We start from the raw sequence: 21,552 nt of genomic DNA on the forward strand, positions 1-21,552 counted from the left end.
TACATAATGACATTATGTAATCAGAACTTGTGTGTTTATTTTTCTGAATAAAACATGATGACTTAAACTACCCATTGTGATCATGTGGTTAGTTATAGCAGACTAGTTTATGTAAACAGTGCGCCTTTACCATAATAACAAGTGTGCTACCCAACCTAAACACACTGCACCAATACAAATGACATGCGAGGACTTATTACAATACAAGGGTTAATCTGTCTGAAACCAAGAGTCAGTTGTTCCAAAAATTTATTAATAAAATCTGGAGAAGTCATAAGGTGTGTTTCCATTACACCTAAAATTGTGCAAAAACTAAATATCACAATAAAAAAACCACTAACAGAAACACTTACATTCAGAAGTCTCAAACATTGCTATGCTCTCATAAGGTGGTTTTTCAGACATTTCGATGTAGAAAAATATCGCGAAAGTGTCATGGAAACACTTTTTTTTTCACATTTAGGTGTCCCCGATGTCACATAGGGCAGGGATCCCTGATCCTGGTCCTCAAGGACCGGTGTCCTGCAGGTTTTCCAAGTGTCCCTGCTGTGCCACACCTGATTCAAATCAATGTGTATTTAGCAGACATGTGCATGGCCTGTTTGAGTCTGAGTCAGGTGTGTTTAAAAAGTCTGCAGCAAATTCTCCTCAGCAAGTAGAAAACCCAATTAAAGCTACATGCCTACTTTGTGTAAAATCTCGCGAGAGTAAGAAGATTTTATGAGACTTGAGGCTAAAGCGTTAAACACTGTTCAATGGAAACACCAGCAAATTGCAATCATTATATTTCAAAACTTACAAATATAGCTTTTATCTTTGCAAAAAAATGTAATGGAAACAGAGCTATATTGAAGAGTGCTGCTGATGCCGGTAACCTTAGCTCAACAACTGCTAAGCTATTTTGTTTAGAAAATGTCCACTTTTTTTTATTTGGATTAAACAGAAACATAAAACAACAAAATGCAGACTTATGAAAAAGAAGGTAAAATGACTAAACCAACCATACCTCCCTGTGTGTTACTTACCTGCTGCTGAAAAGCAGTCAGTCTGAGAGAAGCTTGTTTTTACTGTTAACATTTCATGTGTAATGCCATGGGGACTTGCATCCTTGTCTCATAGAAAAAAGAAATGTGCCTATAATGTGTCCACATGAGCAGACTCGGGTCTCAGCAACATGCTTAGTGCATAAACACACACACACACTTGCGTGCATGCGCACACAGACATGGGAAGAAGGCAGAAGCAGAGCACGAAAAAGAGAGACAAAGAACAAAACAAGACGCACTGATAAAAAATGCAGGAAGCTGGTTTAGTAGTGGTTGCCATGTCACCAGGGAATTCTCACAATTGTTGACTTCCATGTAGTGAGACAATGAGTTCAGCTTCATTGACTTCTACAGATGCAGTGAAGCACAATAATTACCATGGCTCAGACCGAGGAGAGACTACCACCACAAACACTCGGCATTGTGGAAACCAGCACACAAATGCAAATGCAAAAATGCTAAATAAAAAAAATGCAAATGCTCTCACACATTAACCAGGAGCTCGCTTTTAACTGACACACATCAGCAAAGGAGGAACTAAACAGAGACAAGACCGAGGCCTCTCTTCAGCCCAAGATAAAGAGTAGATTTGGTCGGAAGTGATAAAGACGGACAAACAATATCACAGGGGCAGGGATGTGTAATAGAAATGGGAACACATAGACAGACAACTATAAAAAAAAATGAGAAATGAGAATCCCAAAACAATCTAATCTGTCCTTGAGTGCCCTCCTACTGCAGCATTGTTCTGTCAGAGCCAGATAAGTTGGGAGGCGCTGCAGTGGCTGAACAGAGAAGAGAAACGGGAAAATCAGTGATAAGAATCTCCACTTACCACAGTAGCAGACTAAGGTGCATGTGTGCCTGAACGTGTGCGTGTTTGTGTGTGCACGTTTGGGTGATGGGAAGTTTTTGTTTTGGGTTTTTTTTTTGAATGGGCGCAAACAGTAGCACCTTTTCACTTCCTCAGTCACTATTAACAATTCAAAGGCAAGCGAAAACCAAAAAGAAAAACTCGAGATGTCACCAAAAATGACCTGTCAGAAGTTTAGTTTAAATTTAAACATACATTTGAACTCCAAGGCAAGTTTTCTCTCCCGCCATGTCCACGATGAGAGTTAGGAAAAAAAAGAGCCCATTTTCTTATTTCCTCAAGCGCCGGATATGCAAATCCCTTTTCCCTTGATGATGGCATGAGCATGCTTTATGCTTAATGTGCAGGCATCCCATCAGATATATGTAATATATACAACCTCATTGTCTCCCACCTCAGGTCTCCCCCCCCCCCCCATCCCGGGCCTGCACAATTCATTAAACACTATCTTAAGTGGCTCCGCTGATGGACTTCCATTATACAAAAAGTTTCAGAGCAAGCCCTCCAATACAATTCCTTCCGAGCTGCGGTATCTAAATTAAAGTTAAATATTTGGAGAATCTTCCTAAAGGTGCTGGAGGGATGAGGCTGGATGTTTTATGTGTTCATTTCCAAGATAAATCTGACTGCAAACAGATGAAGAAGAAAATGTTTTGCCCTTTGTCTGTTTGGAACATTTTTGTGAGCGCTGTAGTCTTCTCTGTTCAAACATTTATTAGTTAGGAAGGAAAGCATGGTTACACAATCAGATTTCAAGTTGGACACACATACACACACGCATGCATTAAGGCCTGATGTGAGATTAAAGTTCCCTTCCACTGTTTCTACAGAAAGTATAACAAATGATCTGAAGGTTTGTTTTAAACAGAAAACCAAATGCCAGTCACGATCCGATGAGGAACAGTCAGTTGACCAAGGAGACTAAATCTGTTATGTGGATGGGTCTGAAACTTTTGTACATAAAGGTAGTCGAAAGAAAAAAAAAAAAAAAAGGATGCTTTGAAAAAAAACTTATAAAGAACCCTGGACAATCAATTATTGATTCATTTAATCAATAATGCTAATTGCCATCCAGTACTTTGCTGAAGTTAGATTGAAGGGCAGTTGATTGCTTCACGCTGCGAGTCCACAAATTGTGATTTTCTCATTGTGGTCTGACAAGACGGAGGTATTTGCACGGTTTGTGGAGGCTGTCACTGAGCGCCGACCAAAATGACTCAGTAGGCAATAAGTTCAGACTGCATAACCAGAATCTGATGCATGAGGTTAGGATTAGAGTGAGGCTTTTTCTTTTCTAAGTGGCCGCAATCTGTCTGACAAACAGTCACAGTAGATATATCGGTAGAGGTGTGTGTGTGTGTGTGTGTGTGTGTGTGTGTGTGTGTGTATGGGGCCCAACGGCTCAGTTAGACAACATTATTAGAGATGCAGCAAAGGGGTTTTAAACAAATGACAGAGTTTAACTAAACATGTGTGCAAGTAAAGGTTCTGAACAGTCTACAGATAAATGGCTTTGGTACCATACGTTTATTAATTAGGCACGTGCCTGGTTGCTTTTAGCAACATTTTTATGTTTTATTGTTCTTTTGGAGGCTAATGCTTAATTACAGTAACTATATTCGCACCCTAATGACAAAAAATGGGAGATACTTCACGCAGTAATATTTTAGTCCTCCAGTAGTTGTCACCTAAATAAATCCGAAACACCTGTTTTTTTTTTCTTCTGTTATCAAAGTTCATGAATGCATGTCGATTTCACATCACAAGGCAGCAAGACTTCCCCTCTCTAGTTCCCTTTCTTTGCACTATGAACTGCTCAACGCTGCTCTCCAGCGATGACTGACAGATGTGTAAATAGGAGTATGGTAACATCCAAAGCCAGAATGAGCAAATTAGATGAGGAATTAGTGTGCAAAACACCATATCAGTCAGTTTATGACAGTGAATGAGATGATTTCCCACAGTTTAATTCTTCAATCGATCTGTCTTAAACACACATTCATGCACAAACACACACATAAAGAGATACGTGCCCTGGTAAACGGGAGGAGCTTCTTTGTTTCTTGGCATAGATTAGTGCTTCAGCTGTAAGGAAAGGACAGCCCAATTTGTCAAGAGAGAGTGTGGAGCTAATCACATCAAAAGAACTGCTACCAAGGCTAATATCAGCCCACGAGCAGGACGCCTCATTCATTAGTCTGCATCTGCAGGACAAATCACTTCTGCGCTGACAGACAAAAGCAACACACATGAAAGCAAGATCATGCAGCAAAACTTTGTAGAATCCTACTGACAAGAGATAAACAGGGATGGAAATATTGCATTTGAAGAACAGGATCTGACATCAAATTGAACTTTCTGAACTGTCATCACAGTATACCTCCTGCAAGTTAATGTGGTGCTGTAATGCTTGAAAGCTTCAAAGCTTGAATGTCCTCCTGTGTGTTTCTCCGTGGTACAGTTGCATCTGGAAGACCTTAGCATCTACCCTGCAGACATGCATACAGCAAGACAGCAACCTAACAATTTCATAGTTGTTCTTACATAACATTTTTGTCATTGACCTTCAATTTTGTTACACATTGCTCCTTTAATTAAATGAAAACTGCTTCTGGAAGCTGTTTCAAATTTTTAAGCAACTACATTGGAAGGTGCAGATGGATAGACTTCTGGATGGTTGGTGGATGGTCACCACATCGCATCACAATAAGACTCATCAGCAAGAACGCAGTGGAGAGATATTTCGGGTTGGAATAACGGGGTGTGAGATGATAGGATAGGATAGGCCTCTCCAGGATGCCAGAGGCTGTCAAAATGACCTGAGAAAAAAGCATGCAATTTCTAACTGTCCATTTCCTGCCATGGTATAAAAGGAAAATGTGCCTTCTACAATAAAATCATCTTCATGCACGACAACGCTCCTGCCCATGTTGCAAAAACTACCACTCAATCTCTGACTGCTCATGATGTAAAAGGAAGAAAACTCACAGTGTAGCCATGGAGCACTGTGCATGTTGTTGTCTTCACTGTTAGTTTTGTTCAGTAAAATCATTATAATAATAAAACCTAATATCATTTTTGACTATTATTGTCATGAACACGGTTATTTAAAAGAAATTATTGAAACTGTATTTTATAGTTGTATATTAAATGATGTTTTTATATATGATACATTCTATTCTATTCTATTTTACTCTATTCTATTCTGTTGTGGGCCTGATACTAAGTGCATGTGCCTGTACTTGTAGTCAGTAATAATACAAGTAAATCATAATCATAAAAGCGACATTCAAACCAAAGCGGGGGAACAGATGTGATAGGATTAGCCCGATCTGGGGGGCATCAGAGAAGCTGCTTTACTAGGGTCATTCATTCAGAGTTTATGAAGAGGACTACTGGAGGTCCTCAACTAGAGGATGCAAATTGGCAAGCGACGCCTTCCCTTTGCAAGATGGGTTGAAACCATTTCTCCTGTACTCTGGTAAACTTTGCATTCGACTTTGACTGAGGCAAAACAAATTCACTGTTTAACTGTCTATTTAACTCTATTTCATGAAACTTTTATTCATGCCATATTAAACATGTGGTGAAAAAAGCTTTTTTTAGGCATATAGGGGGTGAACCAAATCCATTGAAAGCTACTTTATCCTCTTATTTATGAAGATTGTGAAGTTTTTTCAGCATTACATTTCGGCGATGGCTGCAGGATGATTTTTGCATCAGGATCGTATCAGATTGGTATCAGCAGTGGAAAAAAAGGGGATTGGTGCATCGCATTTGTTGTTTTTATATTATACACTGCAAACAGAAGTCAACAATACACTTTGAGGATTCACTGTGTTTAATTCCAGAAAACATTCTTTACAAATTATATATTTTTTCAAAATCTCTCTGGCAAAATGTTTATTTGTTGTTTTTACATAAACTAACAAAACCAGCTGTTACTGGCTGATTTCTATTCATATTAACAGAAAAAAATATACACAATTACAAGTTAACCTGAAAACAAATGCAGAAAAAAAGAACCTTACATCTGTTTTCTCTATGCTTTGAAATGGATCAATCGAGCCAGGCATGTAGCTTTAACAAGCATTAGGTGTAAAAGAGCTGTATTAGGAGCCTGACTGCATTGATCCATCACAAAATGGAGAGAAAACAGATGGAGGGTGTTTCTGTCTGTTACGTGAGCCTCTGACTCTGGATTTTTATTCATTTTGAGGACATTAGCTTGTGCTTTTGCACTTAACTCAGCTGTATAAGTGGTTGCTACCTAAACCAATTTGCAAATATTTTCTGTAAAGTCAAAGGGGGGTAGCATTAGTTCCAATAATTCACTACAAGACCTGAGTTATTGCCACTCATATATGTTGCAAGAATCTGCAAAATGGATTATCAGCACACATCCTACTAATCAGGAGTGAAATTTGTTGGAAATCACGGTTAAATCAATTTCAATTCAATAAATTGATTAGTTCTCGTAAAAGTGAAATGCAGCTTTGATCAAACGAATAAAAGATATGTCTCTTTAAGACAAGGAGGAGATGTTATATGTAGAGCGTTTCTAACCTCTGTGTTACTGAGTTTCAATGCAGTATCATTTGTTTCTATTCCTTCTGTCCACTGATCTGACTCAGCATTTCTTCCCAACTTCCTCTGAGAAGAAAAGCTCTCCTCCAGAGTTTTCATAGTCTGAATTTTTGCAATTTAGGTAGTCGGCAGGACTTCAGTTGTAGCAGACCACAACTTTTCCAATTCCTGGACCTAAATTATGCCAGCTTACTGGATAAAAAAGGCAAACCACAAAAAGAGCTGATTAACTTAACAGAACCACTTCCACTGCAGCACTTCAACCACATGTAGAGTATAGTCCAACCTAGAGCCGTACAGCAAGAAGCCAGAGAGTGGGATGTTATATCCAATATCATTAACCCTTTAAAATCTACCAAAGAAAAAAATTGATAGACAATTTTTTTTTACATTTTGCTTGTTGCAGTGCCATTTATTTGGAGAATTTCAATTTGCTATAGACCAATGCAAACCTTATATTCCAAATATATATTATATATATGCCTTAAGGCCATAACTGAATGAACAGTTAAAAAAATACATGTTGAGTAAACTGCAAAAGATTTTTTTAATGTAAACTAATTTTAAACTAAACATTAAACATTAACTAAACATTTTAAAAACTAGAAAAGCACTCAAAGCGCAAACCGCTGATTTGTGCATGAATGCAGTTTTGTCCATTCATTCCATGCAATTGTTGTACACATATTTAACCATATGTCTGTGTAGAAGCCTTTTTAAATGCAAAAGCATTAGATTTGTAAAGCTGAAAGTAAAATATTTGTGTGTAGAAAATGTAATTTTTGTAATTTGTGCATGTTTAAATGTACTTTGGGTGCTGACTTTTTGATGCATTATAAGACCAATGGCTCCGGCTGATTTAAAAGGGCTAACTTTAAATGGTTTCGTTTTCCCTGTTATGTTAAGTGAATCCATTTCATCGTAGATGCTCAAAAAAGAAAATGGTTTTCTGAGGCGCAACATCAAGCCCTCATCAGTTTCCCAATCAGTGTTTATTCAGTATTTGAATTTATTTTCTTCAGCTCGTCTCAGAAAACAGAAAATAAAGATAAAGAGTTTTACATGCATGTGCACACATGTGCAATGCTTTGTACACAAACACACTGATCCAAAAACAGGGATAAACAAGGAACACATTTCTAATTTCAAACCAATTTGCTTAAAACTCAACATGAACCATTGAATTGCTGCCGCAAAACTTTGCAATTTCCCAAACAATGAATACTCTGTTTATAAATTAAGTAAAGGGATAATGAGAAATGCCACGCGTCTGCGGTGTGAGGGAATGGAACGCAGCAGCGTCCAATCAAGTCATGACTATTAGCAATGGCAGCAGCCGCACCTGACATGAGAAAAATACGCCAAGGATTAAAAAAAACCTGACTGGACAGTCAATGAGCTTCCATGGTAGCTGGTAGCTGACCAGCTGTAAATGAAGGGGCAAGGGGCTTCATGTGTGCCCAAGCGGAGATATGCTGCTAAAGATAAGATGCGCTGCCTCCTTAACCATCTCTTTTAGCTGCGGGGGTTTCTGTTTCTCTGTTCTCTCCTAAGCTTTGAAGCTGTAATGCCTCTGATGTGTCATCTGTCTCTTGCCTTCCATGTTGTCCAACGCACGCCTGCTCATGAGTAGGATGATGTGACAGTAGTGCAGCCAACACACAGCGGGAAAGGTGGCTAGGCCTTTCTTTTGGAACTGGAGCACTGTGCTAATGTAAATTCATTAGCAACTTAGTTCTGATTCGACACTTAAATAGTTTCTGGCAGTCGTGCAAGGGGAGCCATTTTGACTAGATTAACCAGTAACAGCCATATGAAGCAATCAGATTTCCAGACAACAGAAATATAAGTTTCACAGTAGGGCGCGATGACATTTTCTTGCTTTTTCCATGTCTCACTGGGCAAAGTAATCTGACTGCCAACTGTTTTATCATATGAAAGGCGCTGGTCACGAGGAAGATGCTGAATTATGAACGCTGCCTAGAGTCTAAGGGGTCCAGATTTGGTTAGGTGCTGCCTGTCGATCAGCCGTGGTCCATAAATGTACTCATTGAAACCACCCAAACAATATAATACCTTCTTCCTGCATCTCCCTCAGTCTTTCCTTCCCCCCTCTGACACCCTGGGGGTGTCTGCCTGGGAGGCATGTCAACATGTATCTCCCCACAGTCTGACTCTTTGCTACCATGGCAAATCAATTCTTAATAAACCATCTGAAGGCTTCCTCTGCTATACCTTTCATTTCCCCTCCTCAAAGCTGTAGGGCAAATCAGCTTGCCAAGAGGATGATAGGGAGCAATCAGCAGAAGAAAGCAACAGAGAAGGGGATGAAAAAAAAAAAAATTAAATAAATAAAAAAAACACCCAACACCTACAATTAAATTAACAAATCGCCGTTCTTAATTAATCTGGGAATTACGAGCAGAACTGCAGGTTTGAGACGTGACTGACATGGCTAGCATTCCCTGCATCGGCTTTTACTTGTGCTGCTGGGGTGGGAAGCAGTGAGAAGAAGAGGAGGGAAGGAAAGGCAGATGAAAGCTTAATAAAAACTCTGCAGAGCCCCCCTGAGCAGAACAGGGAGGCTGTTACCTCTGCTCTTCCTCTCCTCCTAGCTTTGGTTTCCTCTTCCTCCTACTCTCTTATATCCTCCTTGTCATTCCTCCCTTACTTAGGCTTTACCTCCGCCCACTCCCCCCCTTATCCACCTTTTATGCCCCTCTCCTCCCCCTTTTTCTGTGGCTGGTTCTGAAACGTGTTTGCTAATTAAGTGTGTGATTGACGGCTGGATCACACCATTGCTCTGTAATCCTTTCATTTCTCTCTTTAGGACAATCAAACACAAAACCAGAGCCTTGCTTCTACCTACAGGGGCAAGCGACAACGGATGTCCGTACATGTATGGGTCTATAACTAAAATTTCCCGAAGACCAGGTCATTAAGGGGACAATAAAGCATCCATTGTTACCATTCTGCAAAGGCCACCATCATACCCATCATCAATATTCAGTAGGATATACAACAGACATGGGCTTTATGTGTATCTGTGTTCAAACATCTATCATCTCCTCCAAGCTCAAAGCTGAGCAAACATTGTCTTCTCTTCAGTGTGGTTACTCCTCCAGCCCTTCTCCTATTCCACTGTTTCTCCTCCCTCTTTCCCCCCCCCTCTCCCACACAGGAGCTTGTTCCCTCTGCGGCCATGGGATTCACTTTGTTTTGATCATTCTCAGACAACTTATCTGCTCCTCTACATTCTCCCAGGCCCAGAGGAGGAAAGCAGGTCCTTTTATTACCCTCGCTCTTCGCTTCTTCCTCTGATGTGTTGAAAAAGACAATAGTGAGATAGAGAGAAGCAGAAGAAAGGGAGTCTGACCAGTTTGCTTTTAAAAGCGTGTTGGGTCCCAAGGCTTAAAATGGCGAGCTCACAAGGCACAGAGTTTGACAAACAGTGTTCCAAGGCCTTTTTAAGCCTTACAAGCAGAATAATCCCGCATGCTCACATACTGATCTTCAGCACTCAGTTCATGATTCAAACAAAGCACATAATTACAAATATTCACAGAAAGCACTGTTGTTCAGAGTAAACATGTTACCTTTAAGGCAGTGTTTCTCAGTTCCAGTCCTTAGCGCCACCCTGACATGCCTGTTTTAGACATGATCCTCTTCCAAAGCACCTGAGTCAGATTATTGAACATCCTCATCAAGTTCTTTGGAACCTGTCAACAAGCCTTTATTTAATCCAGGTGTGTTAAAGTAGAGTTGCCTATAAAACATGCAGGGCAGGGGGTCCTGAGGACCGGATTTGTGAAACACTGCCTTTAAGGTAAAATGAACATCTTGATGTCAACATTTTACTTCCCTCTGATTCCGCAGGTTCTTCCAGGAAATAAGTTCAAGGATCATTGTTGAATTCTACATGTAAATGACTGTTCACACCCACGCTGCACAAAAAATGTCAACCTGCTAATTGTTTTTTTTGGTTTTTCACCATTTAATTGTAACTCTGAGGTAGAATAGCCAGTGATGTGTTTTAAACCCTCTCTGATTGCACGGGCAAATGCTGTACGGATCCAAAATAGACTCACAGCAGCACAATGGACTGGACAGCTCTGAATTCAAGAGCCATCATGGTTTTAATAGGTCTGTTTGTTGTTTGGAGACTTGCAAGTGTAAGTGCAAATTGAGTGTGCACAAGCTACAGACAGTTCATCGCAAGCACTGTCATAACTGTGCTGATATTCAGGCAGATGTAATTTTAAATAAGGAAAAAAGAAAGAAGAATTTAGCCTCTCTGTGTTCTGAAGGCAAGTCAACATATTTTGTAAACTGAAAACTGGAGGTTAAACGTGTTCCAGCTGAAAAGCTTTTGCTTGTCTGTGACATTATTTTCTGAAATAAAGGTTACTGTGGATCTTCCAGAAAAGATCATAATCCCCTATATATCCTTCTGTCTACTTACTATCTACACTGTCAGTCTTCTAAATTACAGTGAATATCATCAAATACAATAAGAACTTTGAATATATTCTAACGAAACAGGTGACTACTTCATGATTAAGCTATCAAATAAAAATCAGCTCTTGAGCCAAATATTAAGCCAGTGTTTATAGATTTAACTCTTTGCATTCATTATATATGATGATCTATACAGCGAAGCAAATAGGTATTTACAGATAGGTGTTTAGGTATTACACTCTGTGATGCAAGTTCTCCCACTCAGAAATAATGGAGTGAAAAAATCTGGAAATCACATTGTATGATTTTTTTTAAATAACTTGATTATGTGTATATATATATATATACATATATATATATATATATATATATATATACATATATATATATATATATATATATATATATATATATATATATGTGTGTGTGTGTGTGTGTGTGTGTGTGTGTGTGTGTGTGTGTATGTATGTATGTATACAATGAATGAATTTTATTCATTCATTTTTCAAGACTGCTTATTTCAATTATGGGGGCTTGAACCTATCGCAGCAATCCTCAAGCGACTAGCGGTGTACACCCCGGACAGGTCGCCAGTCTATTACAGGGCCTAGCTTTGTTCTACATGTTGGATTTGAAAGTACCCCGTGGCTGCAGATCTTCTAGCTACATTCGCTCTAACTGAAAATGTTTGTGCGGTAGCATTCCCGTGGCCATAATCTCTGCACTGCATCAAACTACAGGGAGATTTAAGAGTTCCCACTTTGGGGAAATGAATAAAGACTGTCAATAAAATGCAACATCTATCTCAACATAAATCAACTGCCTCTGTGCAAAGAGCAGGGCTCCTCAGTCAGGGCCTTTGTTAGCCCCTGATTAGCTTTCAGCCTGTTGAATAGCACGGGCCCAGACACCGCGGGACTCATCATTGTCTTCTGATTAATTAACATTACTGGCACTCTGTTTGTCGACCCCTAACTCTTCATCCTTTTCTCCCTCCGTCCCCCATGCTCCTCCTCAGCTTCCTTGTACAGAGGCAATGATTTGACTGTGTGCTGAACTTAAGCAGTACATGGGGAACATTCACAAGGAGTTCAGCACACAATTAGTGATTACCAGACAGCTATGTCTTCTGAGGGCTTCCATCCTTCGTTTCATCCTCCCTTAACAAAGACTAGGGAGCTTCAAGCAAAGGGAATAGCATATGAGGCTGTAATGCTCTTGGATTCTTCCTGCCCACAGACAGATCACACACTTCTACTCTTGATTAGAAAAGTGTGAGAAATGGACACAAGTTTCATTAATTAAATATAATGATCTGATCTAAGTCTTGGGGAAATTTAGCAGAGCGGAGAGATAACGGAAGGGTTAGAGGTGAGAAGACTGGACCAGTTTCCATTATTTTTTCACACTCATGACAACAGCTGAAAATGAGATTTTGTCTATGTCTCTTTAATTATGTTTAGCTACAAGAAAGTACAAGCAACGATCTTTGAGAGAAGCAGAACTATCCAAAGCCAGCTCATGCATTTTTAATTTGCTCAATGCTAAAAGAGTAATAGAAATGCGAAAGTGAAAGGAATGAAGCAGCAGCTACAAAATGGTGTCACTATTGTCTCTCCGGCTGACTCTGCCTGTCTTTATTACAGCCCACCAACAAAATAAAACCTGATGGAGCCCTGATAGCTGAATCATCACTTTCTTGGATGCCTTCACACTGGCTTTGTAACTGAATCGATTAGAGTCTAATTAAAATGCCGCCATAGACAAACAGAAGCAGTGGAGGAGGAGTGAGTGGGCAGGACAAGGATACCATAGTGTCTCTTCCAAAGCCAAAGCTACACTGGAGTCGTGTGCACACTGGGAGAGAGTCTGTAAATCTCAATCCTGTTAGTTTGAGAGTGACATCGTGGGTTTATGTGAATTCTTCTGTGTGTTAAGGTCTGTGACCAATTTGAAACCTTCATCCAAACGTCCGCGGTATCATGCAACATTTATCTTAAACCGCTTCTTTAAACCTGCTGAGAGGAAAATGTCTGTCGCCCTTTATTCCATCCTCTTTGTCACCCTCCGACAGTAGTCAGGCTGAAGGACATGGCCAGTGTGAATCTCAAGCAAACAGTAAACAACAATGTAGGCTTATCATTATCCTGCTGATGTAATCCCTGTCAACAATATCCCAGAAAGAAAACAGCCACAGGAGCACCGGGCTTGCCTGTTGCTCCATTTGAAGACTTTTTCCACAAAAGACAACCGGAACACAGGTTACAGAAGTCGCTCTGCAGTCCTAATCTGACACCACGACCTAAAAAAAAGCTCTTTAACCTCAAATAAAATGTGCATTTGTATGTGTAGGATATAGGGCACAAGTGTCTTCTTGTCATCTTACAGCTGTCGGAACCCACACAGACCATCTGTGCATTAAAGAGGTAGAGTCGAAAGAAAGTATTTAAAGAGGGTTTAATGTCTTCAGGAGGACCATAACCTCGGTCCTGCAGAACCCCAGAAGGCTCATCATACTGCGGCAGGAGGTCTCCTAATGTTCCGAGCAGATGACATGGATGCAGAGTTCACACACACCGCAGAGTAACTTAATCCGCAGGAAGTCGCCAACCTTTTTTTTTTTTTTTCATTCAGCTTTCTCTTACCTACCTCTCCTTTCTCCTTGTCTCTCCTCTCCAAACAAAGGGAGTTGATGTAAAAAAAAATCCCATTAAAAATAATGGCCTCCACCTGCTTTCTTTCCTCCCTCATTCTCTCCTGCTTGCCTTCCTAATGGCCGGCTTGGAAAAACCTGGAAGAGATCTGCTGTGCCAGTCAGTCACTGCACACGGCAATTTCATCTAAATGTACTTTCCACACTAAGCACACAAAAGGCGCATAAATATTCTACAGCGTGGTTTCCCAAGCCTAATAGTATTAATCAACAGGCTTTGGTGCAGGTGTAACACCTTCAAACCTTTCCTCCACGTTCACCTCATAAAACACTCATCTATAGATCCTGGCAGGTGAAAAAAAAACAAAAAAAAACACTCAGCCATGGGGCAAAATCATCTTATATGAGCCCCTCTGGAAAATGCACACAAACTCTCATAAGCTGTTGCACACATATAGTGAGTACATAAGACATGAGGTTACACATCACAGCTCCCTGAGGTCACGTTAGCCTTTGGCCTTAAAAGCATAAAGCAGCACCTCACTCTGTCTGTTGCGTCTTCCCTGTCTCCAAAGACATGCAACAGGAGTCCGCCTGAAAGATTTCTGTGATTAATAATCACTGGAAAACAGATGTGGCTGCTCCTGTGTCCATGATGGAAAGTCCCAACAAAAATTAGCTGCAAACCATGAAGAGGCTCAAACAGATGGTGAGGACTGAATGTGAATTTGTGCCATTATTTTTTTTCTTTTTTCCTCGCTTTTGCAATATAATAGACTTTTGGAAAGGGGGAAATTGAGAATCAATGAGAGAAAAGAATTCTCCACAGATTATAAAAAAAAAAAAAAAAAAAGTAAGATCTTCTGTTTTTTAAAGTAAAAAGACAGAGGAAAAATAAGATCTAGGCAAATGCAGACAGGAGCAAGGGAAACTGTATTCCAACTATGTCTAATCTCCATTAGGAGGGCTGTTTGCTATCGACCCAAATAAAACTGCAGGCTACGCATCATGAGATTTGGGGCAAAAGGTAAACAGGAAATAAAACACAATCAAATTCAGTTTGAGGGTGAAAGGGAAGAGAAAGCCGATGTATTATCCATCCCTGCAGAGCATAGGGACAAAAAAAGGCTCCTTTTATTCAGGATCATGAGTCACTCTTTCCAGCCGACTTCAGTCCCCTCAGCATCAGAACTCTGATCCACTGAAGAGCTTGTGACAGCTTCGATTTTTAGGGGGAAGGGCAGGAAATTTTAACATCATTCTGGGTTTATTATGGAAACCTGAGGCGAAAGACCCTATAAGGGTATTTGTGATGGTGAGTCATTTTTCATATGAAAATAGTTCTGTGCATTAAACTGGGTTGAAATTGATACTTACTGTATATCAACTTCTAAGCTTCAAGTTGAAAAATTATGTTCAGAATACAAAGCCTACAGCAAAATACTAGCCTGGCTATTAGATTTTGAAAAATCACCTAAAGCCTCATAGGAAAACTTCCCCAGCCAAGGCGAGTCAGACTCATCACCCAGGGCCGACTGGATGTCCGCTGGAAGGGGTTTTTTGGGAAATATTATACCACAGAAAATTACAGCACTAAGCAATTTGTTTTATTCAGAACACAAAACTCTCTCATGCATTCCTCCTTGTTTCTCCCTATTCAAAAAATATGGGCAAAAAGCAGAATAGGCTATGAATACATTGGAAATAAGATGGCACCGAAGGGACAAAGTAATGTGTTTCAGAGAGGCAAAACATAGATTTAGATGGAAACAACTGCGTGGTGAATCTCCACTGACTTGCAGTATAAATAAGAAACATTGCAACTGACTGCGGGTTTATATGTATGCATGTTAAGATGAGTGAGTGTGCATGCTTATGTGTGTTAGAGACAGCCTGGCACATCTGAAGATGCAAGATCAGAAGATGCATTTCTGAGCACAGTAGCCATCTTGATTATAGATCGGAGGGTTAAATGCGGATTGGATCCCGTTAACGCTTTCATTCTAGCTGCTGAGATATGGACAGGGTCACATTGTTGTTTGGCATCAGAGGAGTTCATAACATTGACTGGATGAAAATGTTCCAATCCCTTCTTAGAATCCACTCTATTAAGTCAACAATCCTAAAAAAAAACAGGTAGTAACATGTCCAAAAGTGGCACATCACATAGCAGGATCTAATTCTGTCTTTCAGTTTATTTTTCCTTTTTCTCCCTTATTCTAAAGCGTGCACACTCAGGCAAACACATTCAGAGTTATAGAGAAAGCGAGGGCTGCCCAAAACCACCAGCAACCCAAACAAAGTCCAAGGTCAGCAGAGTGGGCTCGCTGAGCTGAAACCACCATCCCTGGCTTTCATTACCAGGAACAGAATCAGCAGAGGGATACAGGGACACATGGGATGAGGTTGCATACACCCGCTCTATTTACCATATCTGTATGATTCAGACTGCACTTCAACTCATGATATTCCCTCTGCTGTGTACAGTATTAAACATTACATTATTTAACAACTTCTTTTTTTCTAACGTTGCTGTAAAAAGAGCAGTTATGCGGTGTTAATCACCGATTTATTTTCCATATGTACTTTGTCCTTTTTGTCCTATTCAAGGTTGTGGGAAGGGCTGAAGCTTGAATCATCCACCATGGGAATAGAGGCAGGGTACACACTCAATGAGCACTAGTCCATCACAGGGCCAACACAGAGACAAGACAAACAACTATGCATGCACACTCTCACCCCTACAGTCATTTTAGACTAACCAATTAACCTAACATGCTGTGGGAGGAAGCCAGAGCACCTGGAGAGAACCCTCACAGGTCCTGGAACAATATGCAAACATACAGAAAGACCACAGCAGAGACTTGAGTCAGGAATCTTCCTGCTCTTCAGAGAAGCTGCTAACCACGTCACAGTGCGGTTGTCATAAGAGTCGCATTTAAAATGTTAGTCTTCGGCAGGAAAAGAAGTTCAGTGTGTTGCAGTTGTTTGTTAAACAAAGTCTGGCAAAGCTCTAGCTGTAATGCTGGGTCCATGAGTGCTGAAACCACTGGTATAGATCTACTGTGAAGGCATAAAAGACAATAAATGTCCAGTGCATTGACAGTGTCGTAAATACAGACACACATCTTCACACTGCATGAGCGAATCTCTGAACTATTAAACCCTTATCTTCCTTGATTCTGGACTATTTTTAATTTGAACCTGGCAACTCATTGCTAAAATTCAAGGCAAACCTTCTTCTCTGTTAAATGCACAAAGACATTTTCAAAGGTAAATGCAGAATTTTTTCACTGTGTTGCAGCAAAGTAGCTGGCCCCCACCGTTCCCTTCTGGGTCACTACTGGGTTACTATGGTGGATGGTTCAACATGGTGGAGAGGCAAGCAGGCAAAGCCACAATATTTGTCAAAATAAATGGAAACTTCTCCATATAAATACATGTCCAGCACAAATTCACGCCTGTACGTCTGACACACACGGAGCTGGACGTGCACGAGTCATTGCCAATCAAGCGTGCACAAATGATTATTGAACAGACTGCGCTTATCAATGAAAACCCTCCGTTGGCGGCGGTGCACAGAATTTTTAGAGCGATCTAAATGAGCTCCATTGTTCATTAAAAGAGGATTAATCGGAAACAAAGTTGAGTGAAAGATTTAACGAGTCATCGAACCGAACGTGTGAATGGCTGCCGACTATAAGAGAAAAGCAGAATGAAAAGATGAAAACATGAAAACTGGAAGACAAAGAGCAACAATAAAAAGGGGAAATGGTACAAACTTTTACACACACACACACACAAATGAATCCATGGAAATGGCTACATAAATATGCAGCTAAAGTCCAGCTGTGACTTTATCATTATATCTGCAGAAAATTCTAATACAAGAAAAATCTGTTTTTGTATACTTTGGAAAATTTGCTCCATCAGAGTGACTCAAAATGATAAAATGTGAAATGTTACACCCCCCTCGTCCCTGCTGACCTCCTGTCTAGACCTAGACATCCTTCCCATCATGGCCAAGGTCCTAGTTCTGTCCTTCCCATTATTCCCCCTGGTGGCTAACATGAATACATTAATGTTTGTGTGTAAGTGTGTCTAAGTGTGTGCACATCCGCGCGTGAGTGGGTGTCATTACTTCCTTTCCCATCTGACGGCTTTGGGTTAAACAATGTTATTATTAAAACCTTTCCAGAGCCGCTTCCTGCCTGCCTTCACTGTCACCCTTACCCACTATAAATCAACTGCTTGAGCCCTGTAAATCACATTGGATGAGTGCGTATTTTACACCTAAGATGTGTGTGTACGTGTGTGTGTGTGTGTGTGTGTGTGTGTGTGTGTGTGTGTGTGTGTGTGTGTGTGCCTGGCTGCTGCAGCTGTGCTTTCAGATACACACACGGCCAGCGCAGTTGTGCATGTGTCACGGCAAAGATAAGCACAAGATCGTTTCAAGCAGCGGTGGTGAACCTCATGACAAATGTTAAATGAAATTACAAGCTTTGATTGGGATTTAAAGGAATTTCGTACATGTACTGCAGATCTATACGATTAATCAGTTGAATGCGTCATGGTTTATTCTCGTTTTATGTTTGAAGCTGACTTTGGCGTGGCTTAAATTAGAGAGAGTGAAAAAAGAAGTGTGCAGTAAAATGACACTACAGCATCTGGTGCTGGCTGCAAATTGATTTCCTAATACAGAAAATGAGCATGTTAGACTACCAAAGATTAGTTTATGTGTGGAAGGAGATAGAGAGACAATTTCATCTCCTCGAGACCAAACTAGATAAATAATGTTGCCTGGAATAAATGGCTCCTGTGCAGCAGTGATGGCTCATTCTTTGATCATTTGTGATTGTGTTGACACCCCCTGCTGGGCTGAAGACATTACTACCACACTTACAGCAAGCTTGCAACCAGTCAAACTGTCCCACATCCAATTCCACTCCCAGCAAGGATATAATATGCTGAACTTAATGAAACATTAAAATACAGCGATGTTTCCATCGTCTTACATCGCTTCAACAATCAGCAAGCGCGGCCAAACGCCACAAAACAACCAAAAATGAGTGTACTATATGGGACTGCTGGTATATCTTTTACTCTAAAATGCCAGTTTGTTTGCCTGTGGGTGTCAAATGTGTACACACAGTCAAAAGAGAGAGTCTAGACAGCTGTATGCCCGCCAAGTCTCTCACGGCTAAGAAGAGTGAGAAATATATACCGCGCAGCTGCCGAAGACACAGTCGACCCACAAAAGAGCTATTGTGCGCCCACAGCAAAACAATACAGCTTAGCTGAGCTATGAGGGGGGAAAAAAAAAAAATATAGGGATCAATAGAGAATTGCAATTAGCCCACATTGGCAGGAGCAGTGCCAGATTAGACACAGGATGTCGATTCCATTTCCTGCACTATCGGGCCCTCCAACTTGGTTGGCTCTTTGTGTAATTGAAGCAACTCTCATACAACTTGGTAATATGCTGTGGTGTGAGGGCGTTAGCATGTCGAACGATTGCAATAAAGACGGAGATAATGGCAAAGACTGCAATGCCGATGAGGTCTAATTGCAGAAAAAAATAATTACAGTTTATGGATCTAAAAAGAAACATAAAGGGGTTTGGAGCATTAGAAAGGGGCGGGGTGTTGCATCCCCGTACAGTTTTGCATAAAAATTCCCAACACGTTTGTGAGCCACCCTGTGCGGAGCAGCAGCACACCGGTGTAATTACATCATGGCACTGTTGCTCTCCTGTTTACAATAATTGAAATCTGTCCCAGCTTCAAATGTTTGGAAAAACCTGAATTAAGTTCATCTCTCTTTTTTTTTCTTCTTCTTTTTTAGTTTTATATCAATTTAACACAAGCAATAAAATCAGTCGTGTGAAAAAACAACAGAGTGGTAAGTGAAAGAAAATGCTTCCACACACTTTCAGTCGAAGAGTGTTTTACTTTCAATGCAAATAGTCTGGAAAAAAAAATGCAACAAACACCTGACTTGCCAATTAACTGGCTTACCTTTAAGTATGCCACGGCCTTGCAGTACATCCCTTGAAACCAGCACGGAGTAGAAGCTTTGTGAAAAGCCAGGTCGGCAGGGACCTTCAGAGGCATGCTCCCCATTATTCCTCTGTAAGGAAGAAAAGAAATAGTGTTAAAGCATCGATAAACATGGATTCCATTGATTTCTTTTTTCTTCTCTCTGACACAGAGCCTTGGAGGGGAAAAAAAAAACATATAAAACAGCAGTAAACAGGAAAAACATTCAACAAGTTCATCAGCTGCATGCTCTTGGGTGGGCACACTGCTGATTAAAAAGTCCTCTAGGTCCAGTTTCTGTGAGCAGATCTACTGACTTCATAAAGAAACCAGCCGCAATGAAACGAGAACTGATTTAGTTTTGGGCTAAAAACTCGTAGACAAACACAAAAACACATGCAGAGTCTAAAGGAAACTGCATGAATGCAGCATAACCCCCCCCCCCCCCCCCCCCCCCTTAGGTCTTGTTCCAGCTTAAGGGTCCATAAGAGGTGAGTATTGCATGTGCACGAGAAAGTGCATGTGCTCCTACTGACAACTTTGCAGCCAACATTTAGTGCTCAGTGATGGTTAAATTAAACGATGTGACCCATTAAGGGCCACACACGTGCATGCGCACACGCGCGCACGATGCAAAGGGCGGCTGGACTGGAATGAAAAGGAGGCACGCCGGACTGGAGCCGTGGGAGATAATAATGCAGAAATGGGGTATACTTGAGTGATTTTTCTAGATTCTTAATAAACACGGGAGGAAGGCTACTGGCAAACGGCGCAAAGGGAAGCAGGACGCGGCCAATGGGCGCCGTTTGGACAATCTCTGACTCCCTTTTGGTTTTTTTTACTTATATTAGGAGGGGGAAAAAACTTTAAAGTTGAACTTTTTACATACAAGTTGTTTTTTCGCTAGAAGAGTTACAAATGGTGGAAAGCGGGACCGCTGCATTAGTTTAAGAATAAAAGGCTGGTGATTAGGTTGCGCGTAACGGAACTTGAAATGGATCTTGTTGCGCAGGGATCAAGCTAGCACTGATTTTAAGTCAGACAGTATTAATATTAGTCTTTTTAAGTCTTACTTTTTGTTTGATCTTACGTTACAATTGACCAGAGAGCCAATGAATGTAGCCAGGGAACCCAGGAAGAGCGCTGCGCTGATGCTGCAGCACACCGCAGCGTCTCCATCACACTGTGTGGGACTTTTCTTCCCAGCTTATTTACTCTTATCACCGACTTGATCGAAAAGAGAGAAATCTCACCCAGAATGTGTCCAGAAGAAAGGTTGCTGTCAGGACCACAGCGAAGTCAGTTCTCATTGTGGCGAGCAAGCGAGTCAAAGCTGCCTGGACAAGGCGGGGGGGACCAGAAAGAGGCTTGGTTCGTTATTCTTCTGATTGTTCCAAATCTCCAAACGCCTACTTGGTCAGTCTGTTGGTTAGCTCCCTCCTTGAGCTCGGTGAGTATGCTGCAGCTCTGCCCCGAGTTTTTCCCGGCTCTCTCATCTGCAGGTGAGCGCTCCGCTCAGCTCCAAGGCGCAGCCAGCGTCACTCTCTCCAACCCCTCCTCTCAGCCGGTGCAGGAAAACTCCACACACGCACTTAAAGACACACTGTTTGAACTGAACAAGCACAGTAGTGACGCCTTCCCGAGGACTTCGACATTTGAACCCCCCCTCCTCCTCTTCCTATGGCGAGCTACAAAGCTGAACCACTTTTATGGCTGTAAATGAAACGATCCCCACAGTTGCCAAGAGCACGACAAACCCATCCAGCAGTGGCCATCAAACTTCGATCATTAAACTGCTTTGTGAGCCCGCAGCTCGGACATCTGTTTATCATTTCAACTCCAGTTAGCCTTAACCTTTGCAGCAATTCTTGATTTGTATTATGATTGTAAAAATAA

General features: G+C 41.0%; 1 protein-coding gene across 2 annotated transcripts in view; it reads right to left on the reverse strand.

Annotated features, from left to right (window-relative positions):
- LOC306755127 (cadherin-4-like) overlaps positions 1–20,966 on the reverse strand; it is a gene marked incomplete at both ends in the record, with an annotated part of 261,980 nt that extends 241,014 nt beyond the window's left edge. For both annotated transcript variants that reach the window (XM_079239397.1, XM_079239398.1), the window contains 2 exons: positions 19,636–19,747; positions 20,910–20,966. In XM_079239397.1, the coding sequence (XP_079095523.1) occupies positions 19,636–19,747; positions 20,910–20,966 (169 nt within the window). The remainder of the gene's footprint in view (positions 1–19,635; positions 19,748–20,909) is intronic.
- Between the last annotated feature and the right edge of the window lie 586 nt (positions 20,967–21,552).

Source organism: Telmatherina bonti (genome assembly GCF_933228915.1).
Source record: "Telmatherina bonti genome assembly, chromosome: 4".
Lineage (NCBI taxonomy): Eukaryota > Metazoa > Chordata > Actinopteri > Atheriniformes > Telmatherinidae > Telmatherina > Telmatherina bonti.